This window comes from Lissotriton vulgaris, chromosome 1_1 (assembly GCF_964263255.1).
Source record: "Lissotriton vulgaris chromosome 1_1, aLisVul1.2, whole genome shotgun sequence".
Taxonomy (NCBI): domain Eukaryota; kingdom Metazoa; phylum Chordata; class Amphibia; order Caudata; family Salamandridae; genus Lissotriton; species Lissotriton vulgaris.
Genome location: NC_141685.1, coordinates 224,137,730 through 224,157,311, shown reverse-complemented (window position 1 = coordinate 224,157,311; position 19,582 = coordinate 224,137,730). Strand labels below are relative to the sequence as shown.

Sequence of the window (19,582 nt, the reverse complement as noted above, 5' to 3'; positions counted from 1 at the left end):
GGTCCAGTGGTCAAGAATGTAAGTTATTTCTAGAATAGCGCGCTTTCTTCTTCCATACGTCTGTCTAATCGAGGTACTGCGAATCTGGTAAAGATGGTCCAACTATCAATAAAAACTTAGTACATGGGACTCTAGAGACTGCACTCCCAGGGGTCACACTTTATCAGCTTTAGGAGTTCTGTCCCCTGTGCCCGGGGCGGGTGTGGGCCCGCCTGCTGGTTTGCAGTGATCCCAGCTCACAAGAGTGCATAGGAGCACACAAGCGGCTACAGCAGAGCGCCCTCTCTTGGCTGGCATTTGAACTGCACAGTTAAAGGGAAACTCCAAAATGGCCGCCAGTTTAGGGCCACTTCCTCTTCCGGTCTTTCAGACTGACCTTTTGGCAGGTTTCGTATGCAGCCAGACCCTAGACATGTGGTTTCAGAAAATATGGGAACCCCCTTCCTTAGCAGAGTATTGGGGAAGGCCTCATATCCATTTTAGTGTTAAAATAGGGCCCAATGGTGCATTTTGGAGCATGAGACTGGGTGAGACTGTGAGAAAAAGAGAGACAGAGGGCGAGAGAGAGAGCGATACAGAGGGCGAAAGAGAGAGCGAGACAGAGGGCGACAGAGAAAGACAGGGGGTGAGAGAGAAAGACAGGGGGCGAGAGAGAGAGAGAGACAGGGGGCGAGAGAGAGACAGGGAGCGAGAGAGAGACAGAGGGAGAGAGAGAGAGCGAGACAGAGGGCGAGAGAGAGAGCGAGACAGAGGGCGACAGAGAGAGACAGGGCGAGAGAGAGAGAGACAGGGGGCGAGAGAGAGAGAGACAGGGGGCGAGAGAGAGAGAGACAGGGGGCGAGAGAGAGACAGGGAGCGAGAGAGAGAGAGACAGGGAGCGAGAGAGAGACAGAGGGAGAGAGAGAGACAGCGGGAGAGAGAGAGACAGCGGGAGAGAGAGAGACAGCGGGAGAGAGAGAGAGACAGAGGGAGAGAGTGAAAGAGACTGGGGGAGAGAGAGAGAGAGAGAGAGAGAAGAGGGAGTGTGTGTGTGTTTTGCAGTTTCATACATCAGAAACATGGCTAAAGGGCACTGGATCTCTTCACATGAGCATCAAATTACATTACACATGATAAGATCATTGTTATGTTAATCACAGGAGAAAAAAATGATTTGACCCCAAATCAAAGGTTGCTGAGCCAGCGCCGGGACTCGCACCTGGTTCCCCAGATCCAAAGTCAGCTGCTCTGGCCATTAGGCCACTCCCAGATGAGTGGTCATACAAGTGCCTGCCCTCTCTTAACTAGCATCTTGTGCTCAGCGGCTCATCCTGATGAGCGGTCATACAAGTGCCTGCCCTCTCTTAACTAGCATCTTGTGCTCAGCGGCTCATCCTGGTGTGCGGTCATACAAGTACAAGTGCCTGGCATTCCTTAGGTAGCATCTAATGCTCAGTGGCTCACTTTGTTGATAGAGAGCTATGCAGGAACAGTTCTACCTGGGGAATATTTGAAGCTCATTGACAGGCTGGGGGGAGCCATAGAGGTACCAACCTTGTTGCCGTTGTTGTACATAGCCACCAGGCAGTGCAGGTGGAAGACGTGGCCGCACTTGCACAGTCGGCCTACCAGGTCAGGCCGGATCGTGGGGTGAGGACCCTTGTACCCAGACGGGGAAGAGAGGCATTCCATGCAGATGGTACAGTCCTGGGAGGAGAAAGAAAGCGAGATCAGAGGGTTTGAGCATCACAGAGAACGGGGGTTGATTTCAGATGATTCAGAGAAGGGGGTGGGAGAAAGAGTAGGATGGGCTAAAGCAGGGATGAAAAGTGCTAAGACTGTTTGAAAGTGGAGCGGCCAAGCATGCTAAGGGTTAAAGTAGGAAATGGGGGTGAAAGTAAGTGGAGAAGAGGTAAATACAGAGGTTAAAAGGACAACGGCGGGCTGAGGATGGAGATGAGGATATAGAACAAGAAAGGTATGTGTAAAGAGATGGGCCATCAACAGAAGTAAGGGACAGGGCGAGAGGTTGAGGGACTGATACAGAGATATGCACAAAATAGTGGCCTCTCTCACCTCATCAGGCGGATTTCGCACTTTCTGCAGGTATTTCTTCACCACCTCCTCTGGGGTTTGACCTGGTAAGAAAAAGGCCAAAAAAAGATAAACATCAGTTGTACGAGGGGGTGAAAAGCTGAAGTGGTGTCCATGAGAGAGACAAACAGCAAGCTGCGCAGTCAGCGGGACTCTTTAGGGGTCGTTTTCGGGCACCAAACATACAGATCGAAAAAGGACCTGGCACAGCCGAAGCTTCCATGAGGGGTCAGACCCCAACAAACACTGCACACATGCGGACTCCACTGGGCCCTCACATCCCTCGGGCAACGACATCATTTGGCAGGATGTCCTTTGCAAACTACCATTGGCAAGAGGACAGAGTTTATCACTGGTGGCGACACAGGCTACAGAGCTCCTCGCCATCCCCGGTGGCATAGAGACCAGCCGCCTAACTTCTCTGAGCGAGCAGACTCATAGCTCCTCCTCACTTCCTGTGACACAAATACCCAGAGCTCCTTCCTCCCCCCTGCCAGTGGCCCAAATACTCCCAGAGCTCCTTCCCACTCCCTCTGACATAAAGAAACATATCTCCCCCAACTCCTGGTGACACAAAGCCGCCAGCGTTCCCCTCAAATCTAGTGGACTCAAAGGACAAAGATTCATCCTTACTAAAACCACAAATCTCCAAATCAATCTAGAAGACCACAGGGCTCCTAATCAATCCCAGATCTTCTCCCCAGTCGCTGTGACATCAAGACCCCAGAGTTCCTAAATGATCCCAGATCTTCTCCCCAATTCCTGTGACATTAAGACCCCCAGAGCTCCTAATCGATTCTAGATCTTCTTCCAGAGACACTAAGGCCCCAGGGTTCCTAATCAATCTCAGATCTTTTCCCCAGTCCCTGTGACATCAAGACCTCAGAGCTCCTAATCAATCCCAGATCTTCTTCCAGTGACACCAAGACCCCAGGGCTCCTAATCAATCCTAGATCTTCTCCCAAGTCCCTGTAACATAAAGACTCCAGAGCTCCTAATCAATCTCATATCTTCTCCCCAGTCCCTGTGACATCAAACCCCAGGGCTTCTAATCAATCCCAGATCTTCGCCCAGTGACACTAAGACCTCAGAGCTCCTAATCGATCCCAGATCTTCTCCCAGTGACACTAAGACCCCAGAGCTTCTAATCGATCCCAGATCTTCTCCGAGTGACACTAAGACCCCAGAGCTCCTAATCAAGCCCAGATTTTCTTCCCAGTCCCTGTGACATCAAGACTTCAGAGCTCCTAATCAATCCCAGATCTTCTTTCACTGACACTAAGACCCCAGAGATCCCAATCGATCGCAGATCTTTTTCCAGTGACACTGAGACCCCGGAGCTACTCACCTTTCTTGGCCTGTTTCTTGCTAGTCTTCCGACACGTGCCAGAGATCCCTGGGACCGGTTTCATCTCGCTTTTGCTGACTGGTGGCGGGTGGAGCACGAGTTTGGGTGGTCGGGTCAGGCAGACAGGAAGACCGGCAGCACTCATAAGGATACCAGTAATCCCTATATGGAATGAAAGCAAAATAAACATCATTAGAAGGTGCACTCCAGGGTTTAGGATGAAGATCCTGCAAATCAGAGGAGAACCCGGACACCAAACCAGCACCCCAACCGACAGACGCATAACTAGAGGCCCACTGGACATAGCACACAAGCACCACCAGAGGACATAAGCACCAGCAGAGGACACAAGAACCACCAGACAGAGGACACAACAACCACCAGACAGAGGACACAACAACCACCAGACAGAGGACGCAAGAACCACCAGACAGAGGACGCAAGAACTACCACCAGAGGACGCAAGAACCACCAGACAGAGGACGCAAGAACTACCACCAGAGGACGCAAGAACCACCAGACAGAGGACACAAGAACCACCAGACAGAGAACACAAGAACCACCAGACAGAAGACGGAAGAACCACCAGACAGAGGACACAAGAACCACCAGAAAGAGGACACAAGAACCACCAGAAAGAGGATACAGGAACCACCAGACAGAAGACACAGAGAACACAAGAACCACCAGACAGAGGACACAAGAACCACCAGACAGAGGACACAAGAACTACCAGAGAGAGGACACAAGAACCACCAGACAGAGGACACAAGAACCACCAGACAGAAGACAGAAGACCACCAGAAAGAGGACACAAGAACCACCAGAAAGAGGACACAAGAACCACCAGAAAGAGGATACAGGAACCACCAGACAGAAGACACAGAGGACACAAGAACCACGACACAGAGGACACAAGAACCACCAGACAGAGGACACAAGAACCACCAGACAGAGGGCACAAGAACTACCAGAGAGAGGACACAAGAACCACCAGACAGAGGACACAAGAACCACCAGACAGAAGACAGAAGAACCACCAGAAAGAGGGCACAAGAACCACCAGAAAGAGGATACAGGAACCACCAGACAGAAGACACAGAGGACACAAGAACCACCAGACAGAGGACACAAGAACCACCAGAAAGAGGGCACAAGAACCACCAGAAAGAGGGCACAAGAACCACCAGAAAGAGGACACAAGAACCACCAGAAAGAGGATACAAGAACCACCAGACAGAAGACACAGAGGACACAAGAACCACCAGACAGAGGACACAAGAACCACCAGACAGAGGACACAAGAACCACCAGACAGAGGGCACAAGAACTACCAGAGAGAGGACACAAGAACCACCAGACAGAGGACACAAGAACCACCAGACAGAAGACAGAAGAACCACCAGAAAGAGGGCACAAGAACCACCAGAAAGAGGGCACAAGAACCACCAGAAAGAGGGCACAAGAACCACCAGAAAGAGGATACAGGAACCACCAGACAGAAGACACAGAGGACACAAGAACCACCAGACAGAGGACACAAGAACCACCAGACAGAGGACACAAGAACTACCAGAGAGAGGACACAAGAACCACCAGACAGAGGACACAAGAACCACCAGACAGAAGACAGAAGAACCACCAGAAAGAGGACACAAGAACCACCAGAAAGAGGACACAAGAACCACCAGAGGACACAAGAACCACCAGAAAGAGGATACAGGAACCACCAGACAGAAGACACAGAGGACACAAGAACCACCAGACAGAGGACACAAGAACCACCAGACAGAGGGCACAAGAACTACCAGAGAGAGGACACAAGAACCACCAGACAGAGGACACAAGAACCACCAGACAGAAGACAGAAGAACCACCAGAAAGAGGGCACAAGAACCACCAGAAAGAGGGCACAAGAACCACCAGAAAGAGGACACAAGAACCACCAGAAAGAGGATACAAGAACCACCAGAAAGAGGACACAAGAACCACCAGACAGAGGACACAAGAACCACCAGACAGAGGACACAAGAACCACCAGAGGACACAAGAACCACCAGAGGACACAAGAACCACCAGAGGACACAAGAACCACCAGAGGACACAAGAACCACCAGAGGACACAAGAACCACCAGCGGACACAAGAACCACCAGCGGACACAAGAACCACCAGAGGAAACAAGTACCACCAGAGGAAACAAGTACCACCAGAGGAAACAAGTACCACCATACAGAGGACACAAGAACCCCCAGAGGAAACAAGAACCCCCAGAGGAAACAAGAACCATCAGGGAGAGGACACAAGAACCACCAGACGGACAGGGGATACAATAACCACCAGACAGACAGAGGATATAAGAACTACCAGACAGAGGACACAAGACCCAGCAGGACCAAGAAACCAGCATACAGAGGACAAAAGGACCACTAGGCACAGGACACGAGGCCCACTAGACACAGGACACAAAGAGCACCAGACACAGGACACGAGGACCACTAGGCACAGGACATGAGGCCCAACTAGGTAGGGGACCAAAGAATCAGCACACGGAGGACATGAGGCCCACCAGGCAATGGACCCAAAACGCAGCACTCCAAGGACATGTGACCACTAGACACAGGACACGAGGACCACTAGGCACAGGGCACGAGAACCACTAGTAACAGGGTGATTAGTCCAATAGGCACCTGGCATGAGGACCACTAGGCACAGGATGAGAGGCCCACTAGGCACAGGGTGAGAGGCCCACTAGGCACAGGGCGCGAGGAGCCACTAGGCACAGGGCGCGAGGAGCGACTAGGCACAGGGCGCGAGGAGCCACTAGGCACAGGGCGCGAGGAGCCACTAGGCACAGGGCGCGAGGAGCCACTAGGCACAGGGCGCGAGGAGCCACTAGGCACAGGGCACGAGGACCACTAGGCACTGGATGAGAGGCCCACTAGGCACAGGGCGCGAGGAGCCACTAGGCACAGGGCGCGAGGAGCCACTAGGCACAGGGCGCGAGGAGCCACTAGGCACAGGGCGCGAGGAGCCACTAGGCACAGGGCGCGAGGAGCCGCTAGGCACAGGGCGCGAGGAGCCGCTAGGCACAGGGCGCGAGGAGCCACTAGGCACAGGGCGCGAGGAGCCACTAGGCACAGGTCGCGAGGAGCCACTAGGCACAGGTCGCGAGGAGCCACTAGGCACAGGTCGCGAGGAGCCACTAGGCACAGGTCGCGAGGAGCCACTAGGCACAGGTCGCGAGGAGCCACTAGGCACAGGTCGCGAGGACCACTAGGCACAGGGCGCGAGGATTACTAGGCACAGGGCGCGAGGACCACTAGGCACAGGGCACGAGGACCACTAGGCACAGGGCACGAGGACCACTAGGCACAGGGCACGAGGACCACTAGGCACAGGGCACGAGGACCACTAGGCACAGGGCACGAGGACCACTAGGCACGGGGCACGAGGACCACTAGGCACGGGGCACGAGGACCACTAGGCACGGGGCACGAGGACCACTAGGCACAGGGCGCGAGGCCCACTAGGCACAGGGCGCGAGGCCCACTAGGCACAGGGCGCGAGGCCCACTAGGCACAGGGCGCCTGGCCCACTATGCTCAGGGCGCGAGGACCACTAGGCACAGGGCGCGAGGACCACTAGGCACAGGGCGCGAGGCCCACTAGGCACAGGGCGCGAGGCCCACTAGGCACAGGGCACGAGGCCCACTAGGCACAGGGCACGAGGCCCACTAGGCACAGGATGAGAGGCCCACTAGGCACAGGATGAGAGGACCACTGGGCACAGGGCGCAAAGCCCACTAGGCACAGGGCGCGAGGCCCACTAGGCACAGGGCGCGAGGCCCACTAGGCACAGGGCGCGAGGCCCACTAGGCACAGGGCACGAGGCCCACTAGGCACAGGGCACGAGGCCCACTAGGTACATGATGAGAGGCCCACTAGGCACAGGGCACGAGGACCACTAGGCACTGGATGAGAGGCCCACTAGGCACAGGATGAGAGGACCACTGGGCACAGGGCGCGAGGCCCACTAGGTACATGATGAGAGGCCCACTAGGCACAGGGCGCGAGGCCCACTAGGTACATGATGAGAGGCCCACTAGGCACAGGATGAGAGGCCCACTAGTCACAGCACGAGGCCCAATAGACACAGGGCGCGAGGCCCACTAGACACACAGCACGAGACCTACTAGACCCAGGACATGAGGCCCAATAGGCAGGGGAACTAAGGCCCAACACAGAGGACAGGAGGCTCACTATACCCAGGACCCGAGGCCAACTTGACAGAGGACCGCAAGACCACCAAACAGAAACCCACCAGACGGGGGACACCAGGCCCACACACAGAGGACCAGGGGCCACTAGACAGAGGATCTAAGGCCTACCAGATGCAGCTCTAAAGCCCACCAGACAAGGGACACCAGGCGCATTGGACAGAGGACCTGAGCCCACCCTACAGACCACCCCAGCCACAGACAGAGGGCCCGACAACCACAGGAGAGGGGGCCCAGGGCCCTTCACACACACAGACCTCAGGCCCATCATGCAGAGGCTCCAAGGCTCTTCAGACATACAACAAGCCCATTGTCTACCATTAAAAGGGCCCCCACTTGTCAGGAGGGTGAACCTCCGCCACCAGGAAGAGACATTTGGTATCCCAAACCCTCAGTCTCCCGCTCCACTCCCTCTCCTTGCACACAAGTCTCTGCTTACTCACCAGCCAAGGCAGGGTGGACCGGGCTCGTTCCATTCAGGTTCTTCACCGGGACAGTCGGTACCCTAGGACGAACAAAAACAGCCATGAGCATCTTCAGTCCACGCGCATGACCTCACACAGGGGGCGGGGAATCTGGCGGAGGATGCCACCTACCCTCCAATGTCACGTGGCCCAATATACGGCCCAAAGCCTCCCACCGAGTGTTGTGTTTTTTTACACAACTAAGGGAAATGGCGCCATAGGGACTTATTTTGGCTAGAGGAGTGCACGGTCAGGAGGGCATGGTTAGAGGAGTGCACGGTCAGGAGGGGACAGTTAGAGGAGTGCACGGTCAGGAGGGCACGGTTAGAGGAGTGCACGGTCAGGAGGGCACGGTTAGAAGAGTGCACGGTCAGGAGGGCACGGTTAGAGGAGTGCACGGTCAGGAGGGGACGTTTAGAGGAGTGCACGGTCAGGAGGGCACGGTTAAAGGAGGGCACGGTTAAAGGAGGGCACGGTCAGGGGAGTGCATGACCAGGGGTGCACGGTCAGGAGGGCACGGTTAAAGGAGGGCACGGTTAAAGGAGGGCACGGTCAGGGGAGTGCATGGCCAGGGGTGCAGTCAGGAGGGCACGGTTAAAGGAGTGCACGGTCAGGGGGGTGCACGGTCAGGGGGGTACACGGTCAGGGGGGTGCACGGTCAGGGGTGCACGGTCAGGGGTGCACGGTCAGGGGTGCACGGTCAGGAGTGCACGGTCAGGAGTGCACGGTCAGTGTGGCCTGTGTGTGAGGAGTTGGTGTGGTACCAGAGGTCCTGAGAGACGCTCTGAATGGATCACTACGACCTACCTCTGTATGTGCTGGCCTGGGTGGAGAGGAGGGGGTGAAAGGGTAACAGGCTTTGGATTAATATCTCTCAAACAATGCCAAATAACCTTCAGCTTCAAGGGGCAAATTTAACAAATAAAGGTACAAAACTATGTAAAATGTACTGACATACACAGGACTGAGAGACTGAATAACTGGTTTTGGTAGAACATTTGCCTTTCATCTCCATTTCCACCTGATTTTTTTGCCCCAGTCTCACAATGGGTGATAACATTTTCTACTTCACACAAGCGGTTGTTCCAGCCCAGGCATGTCCTATAGGTGTGTTACCAAGTGCCTTCCGTTCTGAAGGAAAGGCGTACAGTCACGATTCCAAAACAATTAATGTTCTAGCGCTCTAAATGTAAGCTCTGGAGGGGTTTTAATTACACTGGTGTCATTTGAGTAATTCCGGGGATTTCATGTTACAAATGCTTCAGAAATTACGAAATTACACCTTTGTTGGTGCAAAATAGAAGAGAGAATGACAGGCAGGTGAACCGCGGTCATTCGAGGTTCTTGCTTCTCTAAAATGGACACGAGGACGCATTTCATTTTAAATTAAATAGCTAAATGCCATATATATATATATAGAGTAATTATGAATACTTTTTTATGAAATGTGGTGTAATTATGTGACAGAAACTACACACATTGCACACACCTCTATTTAAAACTGTCGAAAGGTGGCTAGATCTATAATTCCAATTTGTCGGCATATAATGAGGAATAATGTGTGATATAAATGTTACAACTCTTTTTATGTGCTTTTAGCTTTTTTGTATTATTACAATCGTCCTCCTCTGCATATTGACCAAGTGTCTCTGAAGTTTGTTTTTACTACCTCCATTCGCGTGTTTATTGTATTATTCTGATTAAAGAGGGTTTGAAAATCTACACATCTCAAACACTACTGCTAACTTTGGACATTTTTTTAAAAAATACACATTGTTATGGAATTGCTGTTTGACACGTTTCCTTCCGAATAAAGCAAATTTGGCATCTGAGGGAAACTGCAGAATACAGGGTTCCCCCGAGTATGCTTACAGGGTTGGTATTAGCGCTGTGTGGTGTAGGTGCCCTGATCGGCACTATATTTCATGAGGGGTTTTTATACTAAATCTCTTTACGTTCAAGTCCCGGCCTAGGCGCTTCAAAATAGGAAAACACCCAGTGATCTTAGAAGCAAGAACAGGTCACCCAAGTTGGTGAAAAACACAACCTGTCATCCTTTTAACCAAACTGTAGGGAAAGGATGCGGTTCACTCGTGCATTGTAATTGCATTTATAAAGCGTAAACTACTTCTGTACATGCACTTCATATACATTTGAAGGAACGTTTCTACCACCCCGGGACGAAGAGGCAGAACTAACAATTCTAAAAGGATGGGTGGAGGTCTTGATGCATGTTAAAGGAGGCTTCACATTTAAGGGAAATTTAGCAGAGAACTCTGAGACTCTTTATTGACTGGTAAAAAGGAACTTTGTACCTCTCTTGTGCTACTAGTCTTCCGGACATGTACACTGGACCCCGTTAAATATCGTCCGCTTACGGTTCCCCCTTTGTTGATAAACTCTTTATTGACTGAGCACAGAGTTTTGAAACAAGAAAAAAACTGGGAGGGCGATCCTGCATGTGTCCGTTAGGGGGCAGCATTGGACCACGATAAGAAAGCAAGCGCCAAACAAACACGAGAAGCAGACGTCTTATGAAAGAACAGTGTCGGGGGGTGGAGTTGACATCTCTGACCACGAGACGGCGCAGGAGGCCGCGAATAGAACCAGATGTGGGGAAGAAAGGGCCTCTGCACCGAGACAGCGCGTGACATCAGATTAGGAAGAAGGAAATTAAGGGAACAGATGGAAAACCGCTTTCGTGGACTATCTGCCTCCTTCGAGGCCCCCTGGCTTTTATTCGAATGACCACCAATGAAAGCGAGAGCAGATCCGCACAAGATCAGACGGCGAGTCAGCTCTAACATGGGGCCCTGTGGCCGCTCCTTGTCCAAGGCCTCTCAGCATTTGGCCCTGACACTGTCTTTAAAGGAGGCCTGCTGCAAATCTCTTTGTGTGACCATACATTCACAGGTTTCAATCACGACAGACGGCCTTTCATCCTTCCCAGCTCGATGTAATGCGCCCCATTGTTTTGGTGACCTTGACTGCCCCATTTATAGCACCGAAAAGACTCTTGTGACAGCAAGCGCTATAAAAGTACAGCTCGAGGGCGTTCCGCCACTTCTAGGCGCGTGGTTTGTCCTCCGGAGCGGCCGAGCTGCACATCTTGTTCTGGGGTTGGTCTTTTTTGGGCGGGTGAGGACATGCCTGCCAGGGACGGTACCACCCACCTGTAAGCGAGCCTCCGCCCTGGCACAGCTGCATGCACAGGTGCACAGCAGCCCGCAAAGCCTCGCTGGGGAGGACTCAGCCACGTCTGATCAGAACTCACCTTTCTGACCCAGGAGATGCCAGGCAGGCCCCGGGCATGCGCAGTGCGGCACAGAGGGCATCCAGGGGGCAGAGTTCTGCCAGTCCGGCAGCATTCCCAGCACAGCTTAAAACCAGCCACAGAAATCACCTTAAATACACTTCAACTGTCAGAGCACTTTACATCAGAGGCGTGCACCTGTCTAGAGACGGGGTCAACAAAGCAATCTGCACGACCCGGATATGGACGACTGGTCGGACCGGTTCATGAAACACTGCAAAGTCACCCATGCACGTGAACCTGTAACACGGCCTCCAGTGTCACACTCACCCTCCTTTCACATCACCATGAAGTGGATGAAACTAGAGCCTTAAACTTCTACTAAACGCACCCACCCGTGGCAATCACTAAACCCTGTGACAAAGGCACCCGCATTACACACAAACCTGGCCCTGCTCTGAACCTAAACCCTGCAGGGCCGGGTGAGCCCCGAAAGACCCGTCTGCTGGCGGGGAGCAGCCCCCGGGGGAGGCCGGTCACCTGGAGTGACTGCGAGGTTTGTGTAGAAACCACAGGGCTCCTGGGCCATGTGTTAATTGCTTTTCAAGGTCATTTGTCAACCCTTTGGGGCAGCAGTCCGGGTGAATTCAGGTCAAATAGAATTATATTATTTATAGTGGGACCCTGAGAAACACAGGTTTAGTTTACTGCTAAAAACGCCGACATCAGGAAGGCACTGCCACAAAGAATCATTTCTGGTCTCAGCAGCCGTGCGTTGCAAACATGCGGCAGGTTTCTTCTCCCTAACCCTTCAGAAGTTCAGGAGAAAGTCAGAACATGCATCTGTTAGTACTGTTAATTCAATTTAAGTGGCTCCTGTAGGCAGGAGCCTTTTGGTAAAAGCAGAAATGGCCACGGGAATATGTAACCCCCACTCCTCCAAGAACAGTGATGCTCAGAAAAGGTGAGCGCCTATACGGCAAATAATTATTTTGCCTTAAACAAGGAGCATCTTTGTACAGAAGCTAAGGCGGGTGTTCACGAGGGAGGGAACGAGTGAATGATGCAGAAGGGGCTAATACCCGCCACCCTTCCTGCATTCAAACTACCTATAATCACCCATCTTCAATAATTCCACTCGTTTAAGTCTCCTGGCCAGAGAATAGAAATAACATCTGTCTGGAAATGCAGCATTTTGGGATATTTCATAGCAGACGGGGTGGAGGGGGGGGGGCTTCTAATGCGCAATCCAGAAGTGCCTGGGCTAGCGTCCAGGATCCACAGAGCGCCGAGCTGTCTTCCAGGCGCTGATATATTGGACTCTGATGTGGCTCAACCCTCCCTTCTCCCCCCGTCCCACCGCCACCACAACCCCCGCCAAGGTCTCTGGGTGTACAGATCAGGCACCAGGGGCCAGAAGGAGTGAAGGGACTTGCACACGATCACGCCGTCCGTCGTGGTTCTATTACAAGAGACATACAACATACAATCCCTGTCTGCAAAGACAGTGTGACTGACTGCACGACACAGGGAGGGCCCCAAGTGACTGGTTTCAGGTTCATTCCACGTCGCCGGGCCACGTTTTTTTTTTACTCTTTGTTATCTTTTCACACGAGTTACTGCAATTTCTTTAACTGAATAAAAAGACTACTAGTCCCAGAATGCACCGATTCATTATCTGCATCATCTCTCAGCCTCCGCGAACTAGCAGGGCGCCCTTACCTCTCCCCCCCACACACACACCTTTGAGTTCGCAGTGTGTTCTTTCCACATTCCCCAAGGATGAATTAAAGTGATTTATAAAGCGCCTTATACTCAAAAGATCACGAGGAGCCGGTATTTGAAAACATGCAGGCACACAATCAAATCAACTGCCCCGCCCCCCCCCCCCCCCCACCCCACACCTGCAATAAGTGTGCCTCCGATACAGCATCTTGGCGCTATAAAAGCATACTTCAGGTTCTCCCTCCCCACCTGAGCTGCCCCCTTCCTCAGCATGAGCTGCCAGGGCCCGCCCTCGCACCCCACGCGTGGCTCCACCTGTTGCTTGGCAGCTCCTGCTTTTATCCAAACCAGTCTTTCCAGTTCAGGCAGCGGCGGGAAGCCTGCCACGGGCGTGTCTCACCACTGCTGCTACCGCGGCTACCCTTCTGGCACGTCCTTCCCTGTACTACCGTGCAGCGGGGGTAGCTCGGTGGGTTCATCCCCCTGCTGGAGAGCACTGTATGCAACCGGAGCCCTGCATGTGCCTCGAATGCGCCGGGCCGACTCCTGCTTTCAACATGTGCCGGTCGATAAAGCGAGCGGGAGCGAGTGTGGTCGTGGGAAGGCTGTTTGTAGGCACTTTGCGACTTTGGGCAGGTTTAGTTACACGTAAGACCCCTCAGTGTGTAAGGTGACGGCCCCTTAAGCAGGCCTCTGCTGACTCTGACCCTGCCCTCGGTCTCCACCCCCTCACGAAATGTCGGTCGCCATCACCTGCACTTTCCGGTCATGGATTATCAGAGACCCCTCTGCTGAAAGGAGGAGCAGCCCCATGCTTTGTATGTAAGCAGGTAGCGGCAGCACAGACACATGCAGTGGGGACGGATACCTCCCACCAGGGGGCGCCACCTCCTTCACCCCCGTGCACACACCTGAACCGGTGCTTGGGACTTCCCTGGCGGGAGTTGAAGCTTCCGGTTCCAACAGGTCTGGTGGGCGCCTCTATCTGGGCCCCTGGCCTGTCCAGAGTGCAGTGTACAGATGTCCTTAGCCACGCCCCCATGGCACGTCAGCGAGGCCTGTCTCCCAGCCAAAGCACTCTGCCTGGCACATCTGCCAAAGGCCTCTACCTGGCACCTCTGCCTGGCAGTGGCACATCTGCCCACTGACTGAACTGACACGACAAACCCCACAGTGTGGCAAAGACGTGTACGGCGGGAGCTGCGAAATACGCAACATTCCCAGGTTGAATTACAATGGCCACGAGAGTGAGTGAGTTATAGTGCCTTACTATGCAAGCGCTATAACTGCATCTAGAGCTCCAAAAGAGGCTAGAACCCTTTGACTTTCTTCTTGCTTCCTTATTTTAAGGCCACAGCTTTCCAAGCTTGGTTATACAAAATTAAAATCGGTGTAGAGAGGGGCCGCGCTGACCGGGCATGGTGTTTGTCGTGTGTACATACGCCTCATCCTGCTTCTGGGTTTAAAACCCTTACACCCCCCCCCCCCACCCCCAGCAAGCGCTGCGTGCTACTCTCGGAGAGTCAGTGAGAGAACGTCACTCACGCCAGTAGAACCCTGCGCCCCCGGGGCACCAGCGGTGAATGGCCGTGCCCACCACGGGCACTGCCCAACCACTGCCATCCCCAGAACTCACAGATCACATATCATGGATGGGGAACAGAAGAGAGGCCACTGCCCCTCACAAGAGTGCATTCCTCCCCCTCTAGCGCCTCGAGAGAGGTGGTGTGATGTGTGGGCGCTGCAGGCCTGGGGTTGTCAAGAGCTCTCCCCCCCTGGTTCTCACTGGGTCACTCTGACCCACACTGATGCTGCGTCTGGTGGCTCAGTGCACTAATGCGACCACTGCAGGGGCCTGTGTTCGACCTCATGGTCACAGGTTCAAATCCCGGCAGGTCCACTCAGACTTTCATCCACCTGAGGTCGATAAAATGAGTACCATTGAGTTGGGTAACATTAGTATCTGTTTTTCAGCGCCAAGATGCCTCCGTGTGAACGTGCGCTTTCCAAATACACGTTATGTTATGTATGCAGTATTAATGTCTTTGGGTGGCTCAGCGAGGTTAGCGCTGTGGGGTGACCACCACCCGCTGGCTAGCCCAGAGCCAGTGCCCCACGGGAGTATGCAGAGTATGACAGAGGGCTGGTCGCTGGACACGTCCACGCTCCTCTGCAGGCCCTGGGGCAGTCTGGGGTTACTGGAATCCAACAAACTCCAAACCGCGGCGGACCACTGGTTCAGCACCTCAATCCTTATTCGACAAAAGTATTAGTCCAGTGCATATCACTTCCGAAGCCCGCCGCAGTTGGGCTCCACTGGAATCCAGAAGAGAAATTCTTCGGAGGCAGACACTGGAGTCAGAGAGTGTTATGCTATGCATTGATGTGTTTAGCGCAATGCACGCGCATACGAAGGCGCAATCGGGAACACCTGTCAGCCTTTGGACCTTGGATCTGGTTACCCTTCTAATATTTATTTATGGCCTGGTTTGGAACGTTTCATATAAGGTCCCAGATATACAGGACACAACCTACACAGAAACCGTATCCGGTGTCGTCACAGGAGTGGGGCGAGAACAGACCGATCAAACGATAACAAATGCGGTGTTGCAACAACCAACGCCGCTGCAACTTTGTCCTATTCCCACTGCAGGGCTCCCGCCCAGAGGCAAGATAAGGCACACGCCCAAAACACCCAAACAGGCTCAAGGGAACTAAATAATGCAATGGTTGGTTGGGGGGTGCAGCTGGACGAAAGGATGACGTTCTGTAAATAGGAAACGGGGTGCACCACACCAGAGCGCAGAGACGGCGCCCAACACAGTGCTTGGCCAGGGTGGGGATACTGGTGGTGAGTTCAGGGTGCCAAGGGGAGACGCACCCGGGCAGTGACTTCTGGACAGCACCCACAGCATGGTCAGAGGAGGGCATGGTCAGAGGAGGGCATGGTCAGAGGAGTGCATTGGCACAGTCAGGAGGGCACGGTCAGGAGTGCGGTCAGGAGCGCACTGTTAGAGGAGTGCGGTCAGGAGGGCACGGTTAGAGGAGTGCACGGTCAGGAGCGCACTGTTAGAGGAGTGCACGGTCTGGGGCGCACGGTCAGGGGAGTGCACGGTCAGGGGAGTGCACGGTCAGGGGAGTGCACGTTCAGGGGAGTGCACGGTCAGGGGAGTGCACGGTCAGGGGAGTGCACGGTCAGGGGAGTGCACGGTCAGGGGAGTGCACGGTCAGGGGAGTGCACGGTCAGGGGAGTGCACGGTCAGGGGAGTGCACGGTCAGGGGAGTGCACGGTCAGGGGGGTGCACGGTCAGGGGGGTACACGGTCAGGGGGGTGCACGGTCAGGGGAGTGCACGGTCAGGGGGGTGCACGGTCAGGGGGGTGCACGGTCAGGGGTGCACGGTCAGGGGCGCACGGTCAGGAGGGCACGTTTAGAGGAGTGCACGGTGAGGAGTGCACGGTCAGTGTGGCCTGTGTGTGAGGAGTTGGTGTGGTACCAGAGGTCCTGAGAGACGCTCTGAATGGATCACTACGACCTACCTCTGTATGTGCTGGCCTGGGTGGAGAGGAGGGGGTGAAAGAGTAACACGCTTTGGATGTAAAGATACCCTTGTCCTTGGCGGAGTGATGTGGCGCTGTGCTGGACATGGTCTCACCGGTGCAGCAACGGCGGGTTTGGTGCCAGACGGAGGGCGCGTGCTTTGTTACCTTGTCTTCTCACCTGCAGGGACATCTTAAGGATTTTATGGGCCCTGGGACAAATGTATTTTGGGGGCCCCTGTTTGGGACAGCTTTGAATTCATGATCTAGTTTCAGCTCTTTCGTGCCCTCTTTGGCCCGGTCACGGACAGGCTATATTTCGCATATAACATTCAGGGATAGTGACGTGTGCTTTTAATATTGTAGCACAGCAGCAGCTCACTAATATTACTGCAAATAATCTCGGAGACACCCACCCATTCCTCATATGTGAGGTCCTGTCTTGATCTAAAAGAAACACTTTCTATGAATGTTAAGCGAGACATAAAAACAGCCTTTCTGGGCAAAATGTCTGTAATACACTCCCACGTCACCCACACTAAAAATACATTAAAAGAAACAGTATCTAAAAGCTCTCTGTTTCGGAATTATTCAAGGTCATGAGGGCAAGACTCTGCAGAATGGAACTGGCTCCATCAGCCCCCACCCCTGAAGCCGGGGCCCAGGGCCAGACCCCCACTTTGCCCATCCCTTAGACCGTCTCTGCTCGTGCACAGGCGGCGGCAGATGGTCAGACCACTGGTACCACAAGTGAGCGAGCTGGTGGCCTGTCTGTGGCCAGTCGAGCTCAGGCCTCACGTCTCTTGGCCTCACGCCTTCCATGGTCCCATTCAGTTCGTTGGACTCTCGTCGGGGCAAGGACGGCCTCTTCAGCAGAGGAAGCGGCAGTCTGCACCAGCGATGTCTACGACTGCCCGGTGAACCTTTGAACTGTCCTGCCAGGCAGTATTCAGAGACTTCCCTCCAAGCCCTGTGACAGAGCATACGTGTATTTGTAAAGCGCACGTTCATCCAGAAGGATATCTAGGCGCTGCATAACAGATTTTTATTGTAACCTAAAACTCAATGGTACTCATTTTATCGACCTCAGAAGGATAAAAGGCTGAGTTGACCACTCGGGATTCAAACAAAGGCTTCTCCAGTGAACGCATTAGTCCACTAAGCCACCAGACGCGGCCTTGAATGAGCTGTGAATCAGGCAGCCTTGTCCGATGTCTGTCCAGAGACACGCTTCAGTGAGGCTGCTCTTCTTGAAATGCGTATTAGACCTCTCTCCATGACCCCTGTATGAGACTTCACTCAATGAGCTGTGGACAAGACAGCTCGCAGGGACCCGAGGACAAAACCGCTCTGTGACCGGTGGACGAGACAGCAGGCACTGACTTGCAGACACTTGCTCTCAGTGACCTGTACATGACACTCCTCTCAGTGACCAAAGCACGAGGCAGCTCAGCGTGGACGAGACAGCTCTCAGGGGCCTGTGGACAGGACAGCTCTGAATGACCAGTAGACAAGACAGCTCTGAATGACCCGTAGTCAAGACAGCTCTGAATGACCTGTAGAAAAGACAGTTCTGAATAACCTGTAGTCAAGACAGCTCTGAATGACCTGTGGAAAAGACAGCTCTGAATGACCTGTGGAAAAGACAGCTCTGAATGACCTGTGGAAAAGACTGCTCTGAATGACCTGTAGTCAAGACAGCTCTGAATGACCTGTGGAAAAGACAGCTCTGAATGACCTGTGGAAAAGACTGCTCTGAATGACCTGTAGTCAAGACCGCTCTGAATGACCTGTCGAAAAGACAGCTCTGAATGATCTATAGACAAGACAGCTGTGAATGACCTGTGGAAAAGACAGCTCTGGATGACCTGTAGACAAGACAGTTCTGAATGACCTGTGGAAAAGACAGCTCTGAATGACCTGTGGAAAAGACTGCTCTGAATGACCTGTAGTCAAGACAGCTCTGAATGACCTGTGGAAAAGACAGCTCTGAATGACCTGTAGTCAAGACAGCTGTGAATGACCTGTGGAAAAGACAGCTCTGAATGACCTGTAGACAAGACAGTTCTGAATGACCTGTGGAAAAGACAGCTCTGAATGACCTGTGGAAAAGACAGCTCGCAGTCACTTGCAGACGAGACCGGTCTCAGTGACCTGCAGACAAGATGTGTCTCAATGACCTGCAGATAAGAAAGCTCGGCTTGCAGTGACCGTGTCAGTGACCTGTGGATGAGACCGCTCTCAACTTGTAGAAGAGACAGGTCTCAGTGACCTGAGCATAAGACAGCTAGGCTCACAGTGGCCCCCTTAGTGACCTGTGAACGAGACAGGTCCCAGTGACCTGCAGACAAGACAGCTCGACTCGCAGTGACTATGTCAGTGACCTGTGGATGAGACAGCTCTCAAGGGCCTATGGACAAGACAGCTCTCGACCTGTAGACGAGACAGGTCTCAGTGACCTGTAAACAAGACAGCTCTCGACCTGTAGACGAGACAGCTCGGCTCGCAGTGACTGTGTCAGTGACCTGTGGCTGAGACAGTTCTCAAGGGCCTGTGGCCAAAACCGCTCTCAGTGACCTGTGTACGAGACAGCTCTAAAAGACCTGTAGCAGCTCCCAGTCACATCTCAGTGACCTCTGGACGATATAGCTCCAAGTGACCTGTAGACGACACTGCTATCAGAGACCTGTAGACGAGACAGCTCTCAATGACAAGACAGCTCGTAGCCACTTGCATACGAGACAGGTCTCAGTGACCTGTAGACAAGACAGCTCTCGACCTGTAGACGAGACAGCTCTCAATGACAAGACAGCTCGCAGTTACTTGCATTCGAGACAGGTCTCAGGGACCTGGAGATTAGACAGCTCTCAATGAGCTGTAGCAGCTCCCAGTCACCTCTCAGG

The 19,582-nt window shown here is 53.4% G+C and overlaps 1 protein-coding gene across 1 annotated transcript in view; it reads right to left on the bottom strand.

Annotated features, from left to right (window-relative positions):
* Positions 1-19,582, bottom strand: part of DTX4 (deltex E3 ubiquitin ligase 4) — a 64,628-nt gene that overhangs the window by 4,261 nt on the left and 40,785 nt on the right. Inside the window, exons 3-6 of the mRNA XM_086952232.1 lie at positions 8,143-8,204; positions 3,422-3,583; positions 2,056-2,117; positions 1,534-1,686 (exon numbers count right to left, since the gene is read on the bottom strand). Coding sequence (XP_086808358.1) covers positions 1,534-1,686; positions 2,056-2,117; positions 3,422-3,583; positions 8,143-8,204 — 439 coding nt within the window. The remainder of the gene's footprint in view (positions 1-1,533; positions 1,687-2,055; positions 2,118-3,421; positions 3,584-8,142; positions 8,205-19,582) is intronic.